General features: G+C 38.2%; 1 protein-coding gene across 2 annotated transcripts in view; it reads right to left on the minus strand.

Moving 5' to 3' along the window:
• Window positions 1-24,470, minus strand: part of LOC149087883 (QRFP-like peptide receptor) — a 57,859-nt gene that overhangs the window by 17,615 nt on the left and 15,774 nt on the right. For both annotated transcript variants that reach the window (XR_016195343.1, XM_089252580.1), the window contains exon 2: window positions 2,662-2,849. Coding sequence is in view for 1 of the 2 variants with exons in the window: in XM_089252580.1 (XP_089108706.1) it covers window positions 2,662-2,849 (188 nt within the window). In the remaining variant the exon portion in view is untranslated. The remainder of the gene's footprint in view (window positions 1-2,661; window positions 2,850-24,470) is intronic.

The following is a 24,470-nucleotide window of genomic DNA, read 5'->3' on the forward strand; positions in this document are numbered from 1 at the left end:
TGCGAGAGATCGAGGGATAGGTCAGTGAGGGACCTGGAGAGTTTGCAAGAAGTATGTGAGCGTACAAAAGAGTGAGCAAGCACGTGACGAATGAGTGGAAGAGTGCCCTTTACAGCAAATGCAAGCGCGTGACGAATGAGCAATAGTGACCTATAGAGCATGTGAATAGCCAAAAGAGTGACTTAGAGTGTATGGAGAATGATCAAAAGAGTGATCTTGAGAGTTTGCACGCATGTAAATGACCAAAATAGTGACCTATGGCGTGTGCAAGCACGTGAACGATCAAAAGAATGGCGTAGAGAGTGTGTGAACATAGGACTGACCTAAAGAGTGGCGTATAGTTGCACACGTATGTGAATGACCGGAAGAGTGTCCTAGAGAGTGTGCGAGCGTGGGAGTGACCAAAATAGTATGCAAGCACGTAAGTGACCAGAAAAGTACGCAAGCATGTGAGTGACCAAAAGAGTGACTTAGCGTCACAGGCATGTTTATAGGGGGGGGGGGCAAGTGGGTTATAGCATAGAGCAGCGAATTCTAAGAATTAGTGGTCGAGAAAATTAGACTAGAATGGAGTAGGGCGGCAAAATTCGAATAGCCCACAGGCGCAAAACCGTACACCCGCTTCAGCCCGTAACCCTGTCACATCTGAAAGACAGCTCGTGAGCATGTTTTACGGATTAACGCGGAATTACCGCGTTCAAGCTTTGGAAACTTTGGTTTTGTGAATGAAAAACATAGCTTTTTAAGCAAATATTGAACGTCCATAGAATTATTTGTCGAGCAGCGTTTCATGACCCACTAACGTCGGAGCCGAGATGCTGTGTTTCGTTTGTCAAGCATCCACAGAATTAATTCAGAAATCCAAATCGCCAACTTGAATCGCGATCCGCGCATTCCACGAGTCTAAGGCCGATATTACACTATAAAAGTTTGATAAAATCCCTTGTATAAAACTCAAAAAATTCAACCAATAAAGTTCATAGGTTACATTTGAGCAAATGAAACCGATAATCTTATTGGTGGCATTTTACAAGTTGTATAAAATTACTTTTATCAAACTTTTAGAGTGTAATCCCGGCCAATGACACTTCCTACGCTCCTGGTACCACCTATCGATGAATATTCTTGACTATAAAAAAAATCCTTTCTTGATTTAATAAATGGTAAGCGCATCATCTGAAATGTCTGTTATCCGAATTTTAGTATCATTTGAACCAGTGAAACGGCATCCACAATCCTCTGAGTTAGGGGAGTTCAATTTCGATGACCCTGTGCAGGGCACACAACTATGCAGAAGGGAGCTGATGGGTCTGTTGCTTCGGGTGCCTAACCACAGAAGGTGCTGAATTAACCACTCCTTCAACATTACATGGGAGTAAATAGCAGAGGAGTTTATTCCATTACATTCGAGTTTACTACATTACATGGAGTATAGTAGCCAAAATGCATGCGTGCTCCGGCTGATCAAGTATCTAGTTATGTTTCTGCCTTTGTATGTCTGGCATCGAATATTTTCTTGATACAGGTAGAGCCTGTTGAAATACCAGGCTGACTCTTCCACCCGTCTTTTACTGGTGTGACATCAGTATAGCCAATCGCGTATATAAACCGGCTGGAACTCATCATCCTCTACCTCGGAGCGTAAACCCCCCCCCCCACCCCTTTTTTGTAGAAAGTTACACCTGATCGTTAAAAAAGCAGGATAGGGAACATCGATTGGTTATAGCATTATCATCACGATTAAAGATGGCGAATAAGTCAGCCTGGCTATAGTTGAAATAATGACGTCACACATTTGCTCAAAGATCGCACAGATGAGTCGTTATATGGTTTCAATGAACCCTAGCCGATCGCTGTTCCCTTTCCTGCTCTTTTTTTCATGTTTAGACGTTACTTGAAGCGACGAACCAGTTTTTTTATTCGAAGATGGACGGACGACTCTCTCTCTCTCTTTTATAGACTCAATATAGTCTTCCATGGCAGAAATGCTATTCCCTCTGTGGGGAAATCGAACCACCAACCTCGCACTTCCCGGACGTGTGTTCTACAATTAGGACAGACATTTTCTTTCCTAAGAAAACTGTTCCTTTGGACTGAACGGGACTGCGCAATAGACAGCCTCCTAACTTGGCAGCTCGTAACGGGATTAGCCTCCAGTTGGCGGTGGTTCGATTCCCCCAACACACAGAAATGTGACATTTCTTTCCAATTATCTTCGCTTGGTATCCATACATCTGTACTTCATATAATTAGCGGAGAGGTTCATCGTTTCGTTCTGCAACTATAGTATCTACTATGGATGGTGTTGAATGTGTGAGGACCGGTACAAACGTTTTGGTGACTAAAAACATCATTGAGGGTTTCCGGTAAGACATGGCAACCCGGGGTGATTTCTGACCGCAACAAAATAGATCCTCTTTCTAATCTGATTTTTAGAAAACTCTATATGAACTTATCAGCTACAAAAACCATCTCCATTGTCTCTGTCATTCACTATCCCGTAATCAATTCGAACATCAATTTTTCTCCTATTATCTTTGGATCTGATTCCCGTTCAATTTTAATAGTATTCAGGCATTCAGCATGGTCACCCGCAAAGAACGGTTTAGAAATGATGAAGGCCGAATGTAATCAAGAATGAAACCGAGATTCTGGACTTACCTCGATGATGACCTGTTCGTTAAAGATGAGAAACGGCAGAGCCACTATGGCTGCAACAACCCAAATCGCACTAATAATGACTCCGGTGCGTTGCTTTGTTATCCTTGCGTGAAGAGGAAACATGATGGCCACGAATCGATCGCAAGAGATTGCCGATAAAGTCAGAACACTTGACGTCAGGCAAGTCACTAGATGATAGCAAAGAAATAATTGTAGACGATGGTATACAATTATATATTAGGGATACGTAAATTTCGCAAAAAAAATATAAAAAATTTTATCAGAAATTTCGCATTTATTCACAATAACGAATTCCAAATGAAAAATTTCATTTTTGTTCACACACACAAAAAGCAACTCGAATAAATGAAACGGTTTAGATCAAAAATTTCGCGTCTTATACATTTTTATCTCTGTTACACCCTGCTTGAAACACACTATGGATATAACAAACCATAAAAAATAATCCAGATATAATACTGCAAAAAATCCCCAGAAAAATATAGTCAAAAACAGCCTCTTATGGACAACATTCCTTGTATACGGGTGATATCTTAGACCTAAATTTTTTCAATAAACGCGAAAATATATGGATGGAATAACATTTCCTAATCAACAGATAGCACTGAATATTTTAATTGACAAACTTTAACGCCACTTGTTGATAATAAATGTTACTATTTTGGCAATAAAATTTATGACATTTAATAAAATCCTGTCTTGCTGTGCAGAACTGTATCGTCTTATGCTTTTCGAATTATCGAACTTTTACTTGTTTTTATAACTTTGTGAACTTTTTATTGGTGGTCTCAATTCAAGTTAATTATTGATTGGTGAATTCATGAACAACAGTGGGATTATTTTTTCTCAATTTTTTAATGGTGCAATACTGTCAACTTCAAAGGAAAAAACTATTAGCGTAAACTCAAAAAAATCTCTCTCTCTCTCATTAACATTTCAAAAAATATCTGCATTTTGTTGTATATTATCTCGTTTTATAAATAAATTTCCAAAATTTTCAGATACCAATCAAAAACTATATTCATGCTACATTATATTTCAATTATGTGAGGCATAAGCTTATTTTTTCCACGACAATCTCAATAACGCATATATATATCATTGCTACGTAATCTAATTTCAACACCTCCCTATAACATACACGTCGGTTATTACACACACTTCTCGAATCACCTAATAACCGAACTCGACCGTATTTATATCTAACACAACGCCAAAGAGAGGAAAAAGTGATGCCTGTGGTTTCCCTTTCAAGCACGCTCACAAGTACTGAGCAAAATTACGCGCGACTTTCTACTTCAAAAAGTGTAAATTACTTAGATTTCGCGAAAAAGTAGTAAAAAATCAATTTCAGCATTTATTCGTCAAAGTTGGCAAATTTCGCATTTATCGCATTCATTTCGTAAATTTCGCATTTATCGTGGTTATTTCGTAAATACGAAATTTACGTATCCCTAACACAATTATATATACATATTATTGGTAGATATAAATAGAACAATGTGTGTTTCTCTCCCATACTGAGTATTCACTAATGTGCATATACTGAAATACTGGGTGTTCCCTAAATTCGTAAATAGTTAAATTTATAAAAACATTGAACAAATTAGAATATTGGAATGTGGAAAAAATGTTAAAAATCTGCGAAAAAAATGTTATTCTCACGAAGGAGGTTTTCTTACGGTACAGAAAAGTTAGTTTAAACTTTTGTTGATAGATGGCGCCTGTCCGGCAGGAGTCATTGGACTTGAACTTTTCTTCATTCTTTTCTGTGTCCGAAACGTTCATATAGTTTCATCCAATGATTCGTGAGTGAGCTGAAACAATTTTACCAATAGTGTTTTAGCCACAAATGAAAAGCTTATGTAAGCGCCAATAACAGGAAATTTCAGAAATGAAGTAATAATCCTTAACCCGTCTGCATTTTATACGACTCTAGTTTGCATATTTCCGCTGATTTGCTTACGTGCAGCGCCTTCTATGGACAGAAATTTGAACTTGAGTTTTTTTTCTGCGCCGAAAAATAAATTTCCCTTCCTTCGTGAAAGAACAACTTTTTCGCAAACCGCGTTCAAATACAATGGATCCCACTTATAACGTTACCACTTATGACGTTTTCCCGCTTAGTACGACTTTTTCCGTCGTTCGGAACCATCAATAACATTCATCAAGATTTCCCGTATAAAGAGTTTCCCGCATTCAACGTTTTTTCCATGATAGTTTTTTGGAGAACGTTTTTAGCGGGATCTACTGCAGACCAATTTCTTCAACTTTTATGAATTTTTAAACTGTTTAAAAATTTATGTGGGATGACACCTTGCATATACTAGTGTAGCTGGTGAGCATAAAATAAGTTGGTCTGTTCGGTAATTCTACAGCTATAATTTAAACTTGGATCGACATATACTATCTAAAAGATGCATTCCACTATTCTTAAATTAAGAAAAAAAAAACATGTATAAAATCTCCGATGGGGGGGTCATTTATGTAAACCCCTGAGGTAATTCCACGTCCATTCCAGAACGCATATCAACAAACCCTGCATTCATACGAGTAAAGAGATTCTTGTGATTGGTCGTCTTGTGAATTGCGTAATAAGAAACAATATGTCACTATTGGCTGTGTTTTTGGCGAAGTTTGAGAAGAAGATAGAATGGCAATTTTTTTCCCCGTTTTGGCTGTCGTTCTTTTCATTTTCTCTTGTCGCTGCAAGTCACTTTCTTTCGTTGTATTAACGAATGAAAAGTTAAATGTAAAATAAGATAAGGAAATAAAGCGTTTTTGCAACCAACTCCGAAAATAAGAAGAACGGTAGGCGAAAGAAAAAACAGCGCTATATTCTATCCCTATCTTAAATAGCCGTTTGCTACAAACACAAAGGCCACAATAGACAAATTGAGGCGGCCGAAAAAAGATGCTCATAAAAAATATGGATGTCAAATATAACCAAAATACAGCAACCCAATATAAAAGCATATATCAGGAAAAAAAACTAATAATTAATACTATATTCATGCCCATAAAAAAGATCATGAGATAGATCATGGCTGTTTTAAGTACGGATAGCTTCTCGATTTAACCAAATGTGTTTATCGTACTTCTTAAACGCGTCAATTCTGTTAGAATTCATGACCCCCGGAGGTAAGCTATTCTATTTATTCACAACACTATTAAAGGAACCAGGAACCACTTGAATAAAGAGGGGTCGGCACAACTAGTTTCCTTTATGTCAACGTTTCTCAATTTTTGTAAACCTCAGAACCATTAAAATGACTGTAACATTTAGACGAACTATTTATTGCAGTGGTTCTTTTAGTTCCTGTCACCCACGGCTTCTTTGCTTCAGTCAACGTTTATCCGCGGCTCCCCGAGTAGTGTAATAAAGAATCGCTTCAATGCATTGAGTAGACACACGCCAATATCCAAAGCTTGCCTTTGGCATAGGTTGTCGAAGCCCACAAGAGCCGCGATGCACACTTTGAGAACCGCTGGCTTACAGTGAATCGGCCTAATATCTTTTTCAAACCCAAAATGAATATCGTTAATATTCGCGACGCATTTGAATAATTTTCCTTTTAATTACAATTAAATTCTCAAGTCTGTCTGAGAACAAACTCGACTTCGGGGTTGAGAAAATTGCTGCTTCAAGTGCATTCCCCTCATTAAACTCGAGTGTTAATCATGCATCGGTTATAACGAATATTCGATATTACGAATGTTTTTCACATTCCCGAGTGACTTCATCATATCCGAGCTCGACTGTATACACAATGGAAACCAAAGTCCGTTTCAGCTGAAATAAGTCAGGAACTGCTGATTATAGAAACCTACTTTCAACTGCTAACGTTATTCAATGTTTCTATAACCCAACTGTTGTACGAGTAATTTGAGCTGAAACCGACGTCAGTATTCGCCATGTATATATATTAAAAATGAAGAAAATACAAAGGCTATCGCCGGGCTAATTGACTAGTGCCTTGTCAGCCTCCTACTCATATAGCGACCTAAGACGACTATATACTCTAATTATATATCCTAGGGGGCTCTATAGCGTCCTACATGGATACCATGGGGGCCAATCTAAATGAAGTTAACGTTTATAACGGGACTTATTTTCATTGGATTGTAAAAAGAAAAATACTTTTTGGTTACTGACCCCATTTCACTATTTTGATAATTGGAAAGAAATGTCACATTCCTCTGTGCTGGGGGAATCGAACCATCGCAAACTGGAGGCTAATTTCGTTACGAGCTGCCAAGTTAGGAGGCTGTCTATTCCGCAGTCCCGTTCAGCCCAAAAAAACAGTTTTCTTAGGAAAGAAAATGTCTGTCCTAATTGTAGAACACACGTCCGGGAAGTGCGAGGTTGGTGGTTCGATTTCCCCACAGAGGGAATAGCATTTCTGCTATGGAAGACTATATTGCGTCTATAAAAGAGAGAGAGAACTCACCGTCCGTCCATCTTCGAATAAAAAAACTGGTTCGTCGCTTCAAGTAACGTCTAAACATTAAACAAAAAAGAGCAGGAAAATGAACAGCGATCGGCTAGGGTTCATTGAAACCATATAACGACTCATCTGCGATCTTTGAGCAAAAGTGTGACGTCATTATTTCAACTATAGCCAATTGCTGTTCCCTATCCTGCCTTTTTTAAAGATTGTTGACCCCATTATAGACTTTTGACAACAAATTTTGATGATCTGTATTTGAAGTATCGGTGATAAATCCATAAAATCTTCTTTTTTTTCTCCGCATGTTAGAAACAGAAGGGGGAAAAAAATGAGTGCAGTAGATTTCTCTAATCTACCACATAAGATATCCCTAAATTTTCTAGAAATTGCCACTTATTTCCACGAAGAATATTTTTTTCCCGCTTGCGCGTGAGCTGATAAATGCTCCCCCCCCCCCAAAACACAAGACATTGGAGGCCTGTTTGTTCTCTGTGACGAGAAGATATCAAACATAGGTATGTAAACATTGCCGAAAGATTTGCATGATCGACACTTAATCCGCGTGCTTAATGTGACTCGCTGAATGATATGATGTCGCCCGCGACTTCAAACCTTCATTTTTTAAAAATGAACAAAGTGGTGCATTTAGAGGTCACTTAACTGACCCGCAGCAAAATAACAGATGACTCAAGTGATCCATGGCTCAGTTTCAGATCACACTGGTGCCACACTTCATATTTACAGATCGCTCAAACAAATTACCCGCGGCATATGTAGAGATCACCTAATCGACCCGCTGCTCATTCGCAGATCATTCAAATTATCCGCAGCACATTTAGAATGCCCTTAAGTGACCCACAGCGCATCTACAGACCACTCAGGCGGCCCACGATATAATTCCAGATCACTTTAGTGGCCTACGGCACATTTACAGATCACTTATTTGGCCCGTGACACGTTTTTAAAATAATGAAGTGGCCTCTCCCCCCCCCCCCGCACTCTTCTAATGGTTGAACGCCCTTGCCGCTAGGGATGCTCTTCGTTTGACGGTAAGCATATTCAGTACTCGCGACTCAAGGAAGGATGAAAACGCCCCTCTTCTCTACTGCATGCACATAAATACTTTCACACTAGATTCCGAAGTATGCTGTGGCATTTGCTTATAAGCAATAAAAATCAAAAGCAATTTTAAATTAAAAGAGATCTCAAAATTCGTCACCGAGTTCGATTTTGCGAAAACATTACTCAAGAATTCAAAAAAATTTTACAATTACAATTTCAATACAATCCCATCGAATGTAAATACAGAATGGGGGGTGGGGGGGGGGTCATTTGCAAGGAAAGGGCAATGAGAACACCGGTCTCTTTCTCACAAGCTTCGATGTAATTTCGATCATAAAACTTTTTTCTTTTTGCTTTCTTGGTTAAACAATAACGTTTGCATAATTTCAATCCCCCTTTATTTGCCTCTCAAAATCTTCAAAAAGATTCCTCTATCCCGAGTCATATCTGGTGTGTTTTCATTTGTAAGTTCTTAAATGGAAATTGAATTTGAATCATTTTTCAAGAATAGACATTCTCTTAGAACCGATATCCCATCTGCTATTGCAAACAATACCTTAGACTCAGAGACGGATAAGTTTTATAATGAGTTTAAGCGCTGGAGAAATAGGCAATAAAAAAAAATTCCTCTTCGTAGATTCAGTACTAATTTTCAGACACAATCTGCGTCTTGTCATCTTAAATATTTCGAACAATTCTTTTACATAAAGATACCGTTATTTCATCAATTGTTTTAAACAAAGATACCGTTATTTCATCCGAATACAATTTTTCTTTTTTTGGTCCACTTTCCGGAGTTTTACTCACAGAGGAAAAAAACAGGATTGGTGTTATTCAAATTCATCTCATTTTCATTTATATTGGATTTGTTTCCGCGAAAGTATCTTAATCAGATAAAAAAAAAAATTGTGATTGAAGTAAGAATATATTTGATTACAAATTTCTTTTTTGTTTCCAAAACGCATCAAATAAAATGCGGAATTCTTGATACGAAGTTTTGTATTAATTTGCATGTCTCGATATCCATTTTTCCCGTGTCTTTCGTATTATTTTTCCTTGCATATATAATTTTTTTTTTTGGCTTAAATGTTCAAATTTCTGTCATTCAGAAACATTGATGTGATTTACCAACACCTTTTGGCTCTGGATGGGGATGCACAACCTTACCAGTCCGAGGGCCCAGATGTGTGGTATTACTGGCGATCGCGGGCAGGAAAGTAGAAGGTGACCATATTACACGTGTCTTACAAGACATTCCGTAATTTTTGCCGTTCAAACTTTCTTTTCCGCAGCCCCGGCTCGCTCTCAGCTGGGGCGTAAAAAAACCCGGGGCTGGGGATACCCGTTCTCAGCCAGGACGTAAAAGCAAGAGCTGGGGACGCTCGTTCTCAGCAGGGACGTAAAAACCGGGGCTGCGGATGCTCTTTCTCAACTGGGGCTCAGAAACCATTGCTGGGATGCTCGTCCTCAACTGGGGAGTAAAAATCGGAGCTAAGGATGCTCGTTCTCAGACAGGGCGTAAAAATTAGGACTGGGGGTATTCGTTCTCAGCAGTTAGTATCGGTGAAAATATAGTTTCCTACTTAACGCGTGCGTGCGTGTGAGTGTTTGATGATACATTGATAACAATATAAAGAACTGATTGCCACTGGTATACCGGTCATGTTTCTTTAAAATGGCGTATTGAGATTTATACTTATCCTGATGTGGAGATATCTGATATGGTAATTCTGGATCTAATCGTAATTCAAGGTGTTATTCATGAACCGCTCTGTCACAATGAAGAGATATAAACAGGTAGTCGAAGAAGACCTCGGTCATGCTGGAAGCTGTGAAGGGTATGCGCGGCGAACCTAACGTGAAGTTGGTTTATGTGTAATGTTTGTTATAGTGTTGGCATCCATATTTCGAACTATGAATGAAGTGCAATGGCATAAAATTGTACCGTTGTAGGCCTATTGCTCTTGGTGGCGAGACATTTTAACTTGGAGATCGGTTCGTATTTGTGCCTCGAAGTTGGGCATTTATATAACCAAAAGAAATTCTCAAAGAGTTGCAAAACATATTTGTACATGCTACTGTATTTTCTCATCATTAAACCATTTACTGAACATGATATAAAAATTCGCTTCAGATAACTGTCAAAATAGAAAAAGATCATATTTTTCTTCAAGTTTGCATCCACTCTGTACCATTAGTTTCGCATTCCAACGTGTTATTTATTATCCTTTCTTATATTCACGCACATTTCCGCATGTACCGATTCGTTGGGGGTTCCGCGGGTGGGGGGGTGCATGTGTGGTGTAGCAGTAGTAGGTAGGGGCTCGGGGATCCATGATGTTCTTAAGTCAGCCACCTCGTTGGGCAATTTGCCTGTTGTGGCGTTGTATTTGTATTTGTATATTCTTCTTTTTAAAAAATATTCTATGTATGAAAATTGAAAAAAAACCATTTTATTAGTTTTTTTATGTGTAAAAACTATGCATTTTTTTTTTCTATGTAAAAAAAAGTCTATGTATAAAAGGGAATCGAAATGGGAAAAGCTCAGTTTTCGAGCTGCTGTACCAACTTTTTTTTCAAGCAACTAAAACATTCTACGTGTACAAAATATGCATTCAATTATGTGCAAAATATGTAATGTGAGGGCTATGTATGTATGTGGGAGGGTAGTATGTAATGTAAATCTGTGCAAAAATATTTCAAAGCTTTCGAACATAATTAATGTAGGATTAAATACTACACTAATTGCGTTCTAAAACTCCAAAATATTTTTATTAAAATAAAATTAACAGTTATGCTCTCAAATAAGTTTCATAATCATTTAAAGCATAGTTGAGGTAATTATAAAATTTAATAATTTAATAAATCTGTAAAGTCTCACAAATCTTATGCATATTCATATATTAAATCAATTGTTAATTTTCTCTCATAATTTTCTAAATACTTGATGAATCTCTATAGAAATTCAACACCCACAAATCTTCATATAAATTCTGTTAATAGTTTAAATTAGATAAGAATAGATGAACTAAAATGTGCTTTTCCATTCAAATTAACTTCGTAAGCGCGAAAGAAATTGGCTTTTGTACTAATTTATCTTGTTTTTTAATGTAATTAAAGATTACTTTAAAAATTAAAATGTTTCCAAAACTGATTATTTTTCCAGAAAGCGTTGGATTCCAATTTGATTTCGTAAATTCGATGAAAAAAATATATACATTTTGAGTTCTGGGTGTTTGGATATTTAATTAGGGAGTTAGTTAATCAGCTTCGAGTGGAAAGGTGTTTCTTTTGAATCAAGTCTGCAATCAGAGTATAATATCACGTTTCGTGTGTTTTTATAAATGTGCTGTACAAGGTGTCTCTAAAAACTTTGTAGAAATCGAAGAAATTTGTATAAATAAATGCGGTTCTATCGGGGGAAATATTCTTCTCACGAAAAGCGGATTTATTTTTTTGGTGAAAAAGAGATAATTATTCTATAAATCAGATACAAATACAAATGCAAATACAAGGCCACAGCAGGCAAAATACTCAACGAGGTGACCATAACAAATGCCCATAACGAATATGAATTCGTATGTGTCTAAAGTACTTTGACCTTTGAAGACCGGACACACCCCGCTTCCCATCTCATAGAGATATCGAAGCAGACGATCGTCAATCTAAAATCATATAACAGGTGATTTAACTCGAAAGATAAAACGACAATCGAAATTATAAAGAATATTATGCGATGATAGCCCTCCCATAAGAATCTTGCCATCGTCAGTTAATCGAATGATTATCAATAATCTATAAATCTAATGATTGTCAATAATAAATATAAAATTTCGAATCGCAGAGTAAATCAGCTAATCACAGCCATCCATTGTCCAGCTCCCACATATCAGTCCGATTGTCGGTATCGGACTTCAGTAGTGAGTCGGTCTAGTATCGGTCCGCCGTCGTCTAGGCCGCAAGTTGTAAATCATTGCCTGTCTGCCGCTCTCTCGCGAGGTCTTGGCCGCAAATCGTACTGTCTCACCTGACTGCTGCACTCTCTTGATGGCACATACGTCGGGTCGGTGCCTCCTCTCGGTTCACGTGCTCCTCTAGTTTTGTCGGGCATATGGTGAACGTTCCGCTCCAGAAACCTGACAAGACCTATGAGGCGGTGAAAGTTCGTAGGACTACGAAGGGTCCTTATCTTCCAGGCTAAGGTATAAGACTCTGGCATCTTACCAAAGTGGAACTGAGCCGTCATTGGACACTGCGTTGAATAGTGCCAGAAAGATCCAGAAGCACCACAATTACAAGCAGAGTGAGTTGAGCGCTATCGCTTCTCGGCCTTTTGGCTAAGATCAAAGTGTTGTTTATGTCTAGAGTACTGCAACCACCAATTAAAAATGCAATTATAAAAACTAAAGACTATATATACATGATAAGATATAATATAGTGCCCATAAAAATATATTTGGTTGTATTATTCCAAGTATGGATATCTTCTTCATTTACCAGAACATGTTTACCGTATTTCTTTTTAAAGTGGATATTCAAGCTTTAATAAGATCGTGAAATTCCAGGGGAAAAACAACATTTATTATGTCCATTTCAAGCAGATGTACTTTACATAAAATTACCGTATTTTTCTGTATGAATTATAAGTATTAATTTCTTACCGTTGATTAAGTGCCTCTGAATCTTATCTGCAATTTCTTTCTTTCTCTGAGACGTTCGATAGAAACAGATATTTTACGGATATTTTGAAAACTTCGAGTACAACAGCGAGCAGAAAAAATCGACATTTTTTTATACAGGGCGATTACTTAAGTAACACTTCGCCGCATTTTACCGGTGAACAGTTGATTCTTGAGGTTAGAAAAATTATCCAAACAACGGGTAGACCTCGAATGCGTCATTCATACTGCAAGACGTTGTAGTATAGTTATTGAAATAAAAAAATTAACTTTCTATACAGACACCCTGTCCTCAAACATCCAATTACTATGTTGTTGTCCTGTCTTTCCTAAGGTAAACAAAAAAAATCCATGTTTCCGTGTGCAATATTCGTTGAGATATTCAAATTAAATTGGAGAAAAGTTGGGAAAGAACAGCATAAAAGCTATTAAAAAATGCTTCTTTCCCTCATTTACACTGTTCTTTCCCAACATATCTCCAAAAAGAATTTCGAATTCAAATATCCCATGGAATATCGCACTTGAAAACGTCTTTTTTTTCTCAGGAGAGACAGGGGGAACAACTTTCTAATTGGAAGTCAGAAGACAGGAAGACCGTATATAAATTTAGATTTTTATTTTTATTTTATGGCATTCTATTTTTCTTCGCGGAACCGATACAGAATGATTTCTGAACACATTTTGAGCATTTTTTGAATTAGAACCTCCACCTCTACGACGAACGGTCTAATAGGTCTAAGATACCCTATATATACCGTTCTTTGAGGCAAAGACATACAATACAGGTCCAAGATACAGGTCAGAAATTAAAATTATTTCTAAATATTTTTGTTTCTAAAATATAGAAAGTAAATAACTTTCTTTGCTATCTCAATGAATTGCTGTTGATTTAAAATGTTTTTGGAAGGTTTAGTGATTCTGCTTTGAGGTATAGTTATAGCGTATTAAAAATAAATTCTGAATTATACTATGGCAGAGTTCTTCAAACCGCTAGTTCGCGGACCTGTAGCAGGTTCGTGGGAATTTTCTGCCGGTCCTCAAAAAACTTTCGCTCAATTTATGAGACCGCTGTATATAGTTTCATGTTTAAAACATAAAATACTGTCTCAAAAACCGTTTTCGCCGTCAGCCGAACTGCACTTTGTATTCCTCTTATTTGTCGTTTGCCGGGGCTATATTGTATAGTTATTAAAATAAAGATGTTAACGGACATAAGTAATGTTTTGTTTTTATACGGACGTTGGGTAAAAATTGAAGAAAAACAGTTTTCGAATTCAAATATCTCAACATATATTGCACTTGGAAACGTGGACTTTTTTTTTGTGGCCTTAGAAGAGGCAGAGCAACAACTTTCTAATTGGGTTTTTTAGGACAGGATACCGTATAAAAAATTTAATTTCTATATTTTGATATTTTGATAATTAAACAACCCCTTGAAAGATGAATGACGTGTCTGTGTACTCTCTGCACGTTATTTAGATACTTTTTCTAATTGGAAGAATGCATCTGGGAGATCAACGGTTCTCCAGTAAAATGCGGCAATGGGAAATTGAGTAATCACGCTGTATATATAGACTATTTTATTTATGTAATTTAAAATTATGCTTTCGCGGCCCTGCAGCGTATAAACAAATCTTACATTCCTAAATACATTATAAGAAATTTAGCCCATCGTGATTGGTCTCAATGAGTGGTGAACCATTACGTCACTTATAGTGAACTACTTAGCGAAATTTATATTTAGTGAAGGTTCCCCCCCCCCCTTATCGTTTTATTTTCTCACCTGGTGGTTTTTTCGATTCTGGTTTTAAATTTCATTGTATTCATTTCCAAAAAGACCTTTTAAGGGTCAAATTAATTTTTTCAATGGTGTTATACCATTATTTTTGTGAATAAGATTTAAAAAGTATTCAAATTCAATTATACCCTAAGTGTAAAATTGAATTTAGTTTTTTACAATTAATTTTTATAAATTCTCATATACAGTCAAACCTTGTTAGTGCGTCACCCGGTTAACACGTCACTCCGCTTACCGGATCACTTTTTGGAAGTCCCTATTATCTTCAGGCAGGAAATGGCACAGTTATGGCTTACTTCGTTTAATGAGTCACTCCGCATACTTGATAAATTTTTCGACATTTTTTCTGAGTCGTGCTCGCGGCAGCATCAAACCTAAGTACCGCATGTTAAAATACACGAGTTACGAATGTAAAGTGTAAAAGGTACTGCGAAATATTTTAGGCGAAAAAGACACTTTTGTGTGCAACGGGAATTTCACAGGACTCATTTTTGGGGAAGGGAAAGCCTAAACTTGAGGTGTCAAAATGTCGGTACGAGATCCATATTTTTCAAAAAAGTATAAAAGTCAATTCAATTCTTCTTATCCTTTAAACTTTCCTGAAAAGTCAGTCAACATGTTGCAATTTTTTCACATCTCGCACCCTCGGTTAAGAACCACTGGTTTAAAACATGCGTGATCGACTCATAGTGCTTAGGCCTACTGTAGTGCCCTCAGGCCAAATATTCCCCGGAACCATCCGATGTGGCGCGCGGCATAATTACAGAGCACTAAAGCTGTCAGCGGCACATTTTCAAATCATTCAAGCGACCAGCGGATCAGTCTTACAACACTACAGTGGCCCAAAACACATTCATAGATCCTTCCAGCGACCCGCAGCATATTTACAGCTCCCTCGTGTAACCCATGATACAGTTCCAGGGCACTTAAGCGGTCCATGGTGCAATTCCACATCAATCGAGGTATTCGTGGTACAGTTTTATATCACTCAAGCAACCCGTGATACACTTACTGATTGCGTACGTGGCCCGCGACATATTTATAGATCTCTCGAGTAAACTGCTACACATTTCCAGAGCACTTAATTAAGCGGCCCGTGGTGCAGTTCTACATAAGTAGTCAGCTTACTACTTACGAAACCCGAGCATATTTACAGATAACTTAGCAGTTTTACATAACTTCAGTTTTACATCACTCCAGCGACCCACAGCACTTTCCTAGATCCCTCAAGTGACACGCGGTGTATTCACAGGTTCCTTGAGTAACCCGCGCGACACAGTTCCAGAGCACTTAAACGACCCGTGATGCAGTTCCACATCACTCAAACTGTCCGCGGCGCAGTTCCAGATGACTCACGCAGCCAGCAATGCATTCACAGATCACTTATGTGACCCGTGGATTATTAACAGACCATTTAAGTAACCTGCGGCATAGTTTCAGAGTATGCAGCATTTCTCTGTGCCGTTTCACATAATTTTTTTTTATAGCGTCGCAGTTCCAGATCACTCCAGCAGCCTACGATACATTTATAGATCACTTAAGAGGCCCGCAACACGTTTTCAAACCAATGAAGTGGCCCGGACTCTGCTAAAGGTTGAGCATCCTTGGCTTGAAAGAAATGGCAACACACGAACGTATAAAGTCAGGTAGTGGTAATATGAGACGAAATTTTTCTTATACCTTAGGACCCGCGTGCATATCACTAAAGATACCATTCATCAAGCACATATCATGCTTTTTCTTGTATCTTAGCACTCGCGAGACCATCCCGAACGTATTTGAGATAATGGATGAGACAAAGATTGATGAAAGCGAACGGGCACGAGGTTAAACTCGAGATTATTAATAAATACAGTATATATATATATATATATATACAGGGGGAATCGATTAAGGAAGGAAAAGGATGAAAACTCGAACATGTTTCTTGAAAGAGAATCTTTTCTCAAAAATATCTTAATCACATTAAAACGGTGCTTTTAAAAGCTATTAGTGAAATAGTTTCGTGTATTTTTGCGCGAAATCTTGTCTCTGATAACGGTGATGAATTAATAAACAAGAGGATGAAACACGCGAATGTGTGAGCGATCGAAAGAAGCGACAATTTATAAATGATTTTGTATCGAAGTTTATGGAAGGAAATCTTATTTCACAGTGATTTTCTTCGAGGCGAGTGTCCCATAAGCTAGCGTTCTTCAAACGCTAGTTCACACACCGGTGCCGGTGCGCGTAATTGCAATCCTTACATTCTTAGTAACAAAAGAGGCATTAGTGATTGGTTACGAGCAAGAAAGATAGCGAGACGTCATGAGGGGTGGAGCTTTTGGCGAAACTGAAAAAATTTCGCCAAATAACTCGCTAGGGCTAGGCGAATACTTTTTATATTACAGTAGACTCTCGGTAACTCGACACGTGGATAACTCGACATCTATTATTCCCTTGGTTGGCACAATACTAATTTCAATGAAGGAAAACCTCTCTAACTCGACACATGTTTGGCTTAACTCCGCTTAAGTCGACTACGATTTTTGTCTCTTCACCACGACTGGTTTTTACAATTGGCCTCCTATTATCAGTTATAAGAATTTTTTGACATTGTTCATGGGTACTTTGAGAATTCTTTGTTTCTTTATTCTCTATGATGGGTCCCTTTTTTGCATTAGGGGCGGAGGGGGGGGGTCGTGTATGTGAAGAATGAATGTTTGAAATCTGTTGGCTGGCTTATCATTTTAGTGGAGTTTCCAAAAAAGGTCTTTCATTCTTTTCATGGTAAAAAAAACGTGTGAGTATTGTCAACATCCAATAGGGATGAAAATCTTATCTATTGGGAGTTTTGATATCGTCTGCTGTAAAGAATGTTTTCGGTGGAACTCAGTTTCACGATTTCTTCGAAAAAGAGTAAAAGAAAAAGAGCTAAAGCCTAGTAAGACGCTGAATATGTCATTTGGTTGTCTCTTGAACTCGCCAAAGAATATGGAGTTGCACGGAACACTATTCCAACATTTGCCAAAAATAAGGAAAAATTTTTGTCAGCATTTGAATCTTATGAACCAAGCAGAAAATGCATAAGAAAATCAGACTTCAGTGACGCAGAAGCAACTCTTTTGTAATTCAAATCCACTCGATCTCACTCAATCCCATTACCCAGACCAATAATTCAAGAGAAAGCAAAGGATTTCGCAAAAAATCTCATTCAAGGTATTTTACTGCGAGCAGTGGATGGTTGACCCGATTCAAAGAGCGCCATGGCATTGTTTTTAGGAAAGTTTGTGGAAAGAGAGCATATCTGCATCTCAAGAAAATGTTGAAAATTGGAAGAATGATATTCTGAAAACAAAAATGATAGAAGGGTATAAAGATGCAGATGTATTTAATTGTGATGAGACAGATTAGACAGCCTAACCAAACGCTTGCCTTCGAAGGCGAAAAATGTGAAGGAGGTAAAAAACACAAAGATCGTTTGACAGTTCTTTTGGCTGCAAACTAGAAAAATTGAAACCTTTGAAGTCGAGTTACCGAGAGTCTACTGTATTTAGTATATAATACTTTTTATCTTAGAAAACGCATTCGGGAATGTGGGAAGGTAAATCGTATTGAACTGGGACGAAGTGTGAGATCTAAAAATATTTAAGAGAACCACTGTTTTAAACTATAGTTTCGCCACCGCGTTTAAACTTTTGCAGGCCTTAAAGGGTGCCTATGAAGCTACTAAAGGTGATATCGTGATGTTCAAAAAATTCATTTGAGAACAGGCTTTCATCGTGGATTGGATGATCTAAATCGGAATTTATGACCAGATTGTTCCTGAGAATAATGGTTATAGTCATCCCTTCGCTGTGTTATTCCTAAAAAATCTTCACTAACCCAATATACTTGAAGATACTCTTTTTTTTTTTAGTGCCTCAGTTTTTTCACTGCTTCAAGGAAGAAATTCTAACACATACTCAGTCTATTCATTCACCTGTGATATATCGTAGACGTCATATTGAATCAATTTCCAAGAGCAGCAATGAAATGGTTTGGATGATGGCATTTCAAACAGAATCGTTTCCAGTATAATAGATGATAAAGCGATCCATTTACTTTGCAGTATTGAATAAAATAAAACCCAACTTCTTTTAAAGCTTTCAACGTACATTCCAGAGTGTTTTCAACAGATTTATGATTTTTTTTATTGAGAAAATCTTATATTATATGTGTGAGAGGCGTTGCAAAAGTTATGGTTGTAAAAAAAAAACGAATGAAAGAAACAAAAAATATATATTACAGTGAAACCTCCCTTAAAGGACACTCCCCGTTAACGGACACTTTTCTGATCCCCAAGTCCAGTGGAATAGGGCTTTAATGTGTTTCACTCCCCGTTAGCGGACATTCTCGATAGCGGATAGTAAAATCTGGCAAAACCTCAATTTTTTTCCAAACTCTGTGAGTTTTCGTTCATGAATCGAGAGTTCATCACATTCAACGGTAATTATGCATAAATCCAAAGCTCGTCTTGGAAAATACGATACTCCGTCAATTAATTACTTGGATAACTTAACATAACTATGGTCCAGGATGCTGATTCCGAATGGTAATGTTAGTTTTTGTTGTTGGAAGTACTACATGTATACGTAATTCCACATGATACGTGTAAAGAAAGCCAACATAACAGATAATGTTGTTATGAACGTTTATTTCTTCTTCACACTCATTAATTTAATTTAATTTTTATTGCAAAATATTTGTGGTACACGTACCGTGTACGGGTAAAAATAATTAATTGGTTGAATGAATAGAAGAAAGGTTATAAATTTTTCTGAATTTATCAGACTTTCCAACTTTATTTGGGAATTATACATAATCGCCTGTAAAAGTGATAAATAATGTGAAATTCAATGAAACTTTATTTATCGAGATGATTTATGATTATGCATAACACCACCGGTGTATTACTTTCACACGCAATAACATATAGGAACCAATTTCAACCGAAGCCAGACGTCGTATAAATGCGGAAGTCGTACAAACGAGGTTCTACTGCATATCGTATCTCCCTAATAGCGGACGCTCCCCGTTAGCGGATAAAAGTTTTGCTTCCATGGGCGTCCTTTATCGAGAGGTTCTACTGTAATAGCACGTACTTGCTAGTGCGTGTTGCGTATATCATCTCTATTTCTCTATTCAGATATGATTTTTTTTTCTGCATAAAATTTTGTACTATGGGACAGGGGGTGCATAACTTTTTCAGTTCGCGGGCCAGATATACCGTATTTTTGTCGCTCGTGGGCCAGAGACTTATAGTGGTGACCATAATTTTACGGGACGTTCCCGTAATTTTGGCCATCCAAATCTTTTTTTATTATAAAATGTCTCGTTCTTTCCTTGTGTTTTCAGCGAGGCTTGCTTGAATGTTTATTCCTTACTGAAATTTCGAATTAAGATTATTTGAATGAATTATGACTCTACAATAACTAATTATATAACCATATATAATGTATGGCATATACAGGTTGCATAGCAAATAGAGGGTATGGCATTTTACTGGTGGACCACTGATCCTGGCATCAGGAAAGATTTCTGAATGGGTTTTTGGGCACACAGGGTATGCACAGGGTTGTATAAAAAGTGGATTTTTTTATTTTAATAACTATACACCCCAATGAAACATGAATGACATATTTAAGTACTACACGCTATTTGGAAAAGTTTTCTAATTACAAGTATACCTCTAAGATAAATGGTTCACCAGTAAAATGTCATACTCCCTGTTTGCTACCCATCCCTGTATGTATTTTTGGTGAATTACATCTTAACCCATTGCGACTTACAGTAGCCCTCTATTTCCCGCCATTGGCGATTTTTCAGCTATTTTAGCGATAGTTGGTGACTTTACAAACTTTTGAAAAATTTTAGCTGCTATAATTAGCAACTTTACTTGCCCTTGACAATTATTTTCGGTATAATTGGTACTTCAATTGGCTTTGACAATGCTTTTCTCGATAATTTGCGATGTCTTGTATGGATCTCGATTTGCCGTATTTTTATCAAGGAGATATGGTCAGACAAAATGTAGATCATATTGCTAATAATTTCCGACCAGATCATTTTTCGCGGGCCGGATGGAACACCTTGGTGGGCCGCATTTGGCCCACGGGGGCGTAGGTTGTGCACTACCTTCAAAGAACATAGTTCCCCCAAACTTTTTTTGTTTCATCGCCTCTCCCCTTCTTCAATTTTTTTTTTCTCATCATCTTCCAACTCAAGCTAACCCATAGGACCTTATACGAAACCCAAAGCTTCTAACGTCCCCCCCCCCCCAACCCCAGACTCTTCCAGGGCGGGATGAACCCACTTTGGGAAACACCACCACAGAACAAGTTTCTTCAATGCTTGTGCCCGCGCACTATGTGCGGCCCTCGGAGCATATTTCTGGGGCCCGCCACCCACTCAAAAAAACGGAAACATTTAAAAACGCTTTTAAGGGGAGCCGATACATGGTGAAAAACTACGCTCTAATAGAAATAAATATTATTAAAAAAATACTATTTAATCATTGATTTATTTCAATTCGACCCACCATGTCTAAAAGATTGAAGACCCCCCCCCCCCCGCAGCCTAGCTTAATGAGGTCTAACTGAATCAGTTCATGCATTAATGGGCTCCCATAACCTTGTCTTCTTTTCGTATGGACGAAACTGTCGATAAAATTAGTCAAAAAGCCAAGTCTTTTCGATCATAAGATACCTGAAGAATCTGAAGATATACACTCATTGCCATAAAAATTTGCGCACCAAGAAATAATTGTGGGATCGAAACGAAAGTTGGCCTGAAGGTACATGTCGGGCAGATATGCAAATGATTAGAAATGCATCGTGATTGCGCATTTCGTAATGCCACTAAAGGGCGTTGAACTTCGTTCTCCTTGGAGTACAAAACAGGTAAGCAGAGCTTGCTGGAGTGTATTTGATCGTTTGCAAAGGAAATGCTGAGGTAGACATGCCGTTACGCCGCCGTCGAAGACCATATGAGCAGTTGTCAGAGTTCGATAGGGGAAGAATCATCGGGATGATGGAAGCTGGGTGGTCAGCTCGGCGAGTAGCTCGTCAACTAGGCCGTTCTGATTTTACTGTGAGGAGGTGTTGGGACCAGTGGACAGAAGAGACGTCATTTACACGGCGACCAGGTTCAGGACGCCCTCGACAGACCAGTCGTCGAGAAGACCGTCACATTGGCCCACAGACCAACTGCCTCATTGGCCGCTATCCAGACACAGGCAGCAGCTTCACTACGGGCCTCTGTGTCTTCCCGAACCATCGCAAAGCGCCTGGCTGAAGGACACCTGGTATCGCGGCGCCCATTACGTGTGCTGCCAATGACACCCACCCATCAACGCCTCCGTTTGGAGTGGTGTCGAGCACGACGGGATTGGACTGCAACGGAATGGAACCAGGTCGTCTTCAGCGACGAATCGGGATTCAATTTGAGCAATGATGACAATCGTGTTCGTGTGTGGAGGCCCCGTGGTGAACGCTTCAATCCTGCCTTCGTTTTACAGCGACACACCGCTCCCACAGCTGGTGTCATGGTATGGGGTGCCATTGCTTACGATACACTGTCACCCCTAATATTGATCCATGGCACAATGACAGCCCAGCGGTACGTCCATAACATCCTTCAGCCACATGTGTTGCCACTCATGGCAGGGCTCCCAGGAGCCATTTTTCAACAAGACAATGCTAGGGCACACACAGCAAGGATGTCACAAGACTGCCTCCGCCACTTTACCACCCTTCCCTGGCCTGCTCTATCCCCAGATTTGTCACCAATCGAGCATATCTGGGATCATTTTTGACGGCAAGTTGGACACCCTACGAGGTTGGTCGAACTAGAGGCGCATTTACAGCAACTGTGGAATGAGATGTCTCAGGACATCATACTGAACTTGTATGCCTCAATGCCCGCTCGTATCGCATCGTGCATTCACGCTAGAGGGGGTCCAACAGAGTACTAAAACTTCTGTTCATCTGTACTTTTTTTCTGCAATAAATGATCCTTTTTCTTGGATTTTCTAATCACTTACTTATATCAACGTAGTACTTACATGTGTAAAATTTCGTTTCATTTTGACGACTTCTTCTCGGTGCACAAATTTTTATGGCAATGAGTGTAGTTTCAGGTCATAAGATTCATATTTAGTCAAAGTGGTTGAATCTTCGACCACTTTATATCTAGCTTTCTCACAAGCTATATAATCATATTTGAGCACGTTCTAATTCAAATTAAGCATTTTTGGTGCTGAGAATTTGTGTAGTCTGAGAATTCATTTATTGTTCTCTATAAAAAAAAATGTTTTTACTCTCTTCTCAGATAATTCCGGGATCACGGGAAAGTAATGCTGATGAGCATTATCGGCCGTGAGAGAGTCCCAAAAGAAAATAAGGTACGTGTTCATCTTTGGAAATAACGTCTATTCAAAGATCCAAAAAGTGAGGAGAGGGGGGAAAGAAGCATTTACTTGGAAAGAAGAGGAAATCATTCTGAGGTCTTTTCGTGGCTTGTGATGGATGATTAGGCCAGGATCGTATAGGCATAAAGTCGATTGGTCAAAATGAATAAGACTTAATTGAGCGATACGAAATAGAAAGGATCTCTTGACTCCAACCGGTCTCTGTTTTTAGGAAACCAGAGACATGCACATGTCACATAAAGAAATACATTATGAATTATTCAAGTTGAATTATTTTTATTTGTGTAATAATGATATTTTTACATGTGGGAATAATAATACGGATGTGCACACTATGCATTTCCAGGGATACGAATGCCTCAAATGCATTTCCTGGAATACGGATGCCTCAAATGCATTTCCTGGAATACGGATGCCTCAAATGCATTTCCTGGAATACGGATGCCTCAAATGCATTTCCTGGAATACGGATGCCTCAAATGCATTTCCTGGAATACGAATGCCTCAAATGCATTTCCTGGAATATGGACGATTTTTGAGCATTTCAAAGGATAGGGATACATCCTAGGCATTTCCAGGGATACGAATTCCTCCAATGGATTTCCAGGGATACGAATTCCTCCAATGGATTTCCAGGGATACGAATGCGTCCTATGCATTTCTAAGAATACGAATGCCTCAAATGCATTTCTAAGAATACGAATGCCTCAAATGCATTTCTAAGAATACGAATGCCTCAAATGCATTTCTAAGAATACGAATGCCTCAAATGCATTTCTAAGAATACGAATGCCTCAAATGCATTTCTAAGAATACGAATGCCTCAAATGCATTTCTAAGAATACGAATGCCTCAAATGCATTTCTAAGAATACGAATGCCTCAAATGCATTTCTAAGAATACGAATGCCTCAAATGCATTTCTAAGAATACGAATGCCTCAAATGCATTTCCAGGAATACTGATGCTTCTTCAACATTTCTAGGGACACGGATGCCTTCTATTCACACATTCCCAGAGGTACGGAAGTTTGCATGTTTTGTGGCCTTTATATTTGTGTTTTTATTTACAAAATTCCACTTATAAGACTGTTCAACTTCCTGTTAATACTGTTTAATTGTCTGTTACTGTTTAACTTCTTCTCGATACGATCATATAGTTATATGTATTTGAACCTTTTATAATTTAACCGGCTTTTTGATTTCGATTTAACGAACTTCAACACTGATGGTCCATTTTTAAAATCCTCGTTAATTTCTGTGAGCTTCCCGGTGTTTGAAAATAATACTTTTCTTGTACTGAATATAAATATCACAAAATATACAATATGGACATATCAAGCTAAAATAC

The sequence above is a fragment of the Pholcus phalangioides genome, unplaced genomic scaffold (genome assembly GCF_987345545.1).
Source record: "Pholcus phalangioides strain wild (caught in Gottingen) unplaced genomic scaffold, Ppha-v1.0 ptg000003l_1, whole genome shotgun sequence".
NCBI lineage: Eukaryota > Metazoa > Arthropoda > Arachnida > Araneae > Pholcidae > Pholcus > Pholcus phalangioides.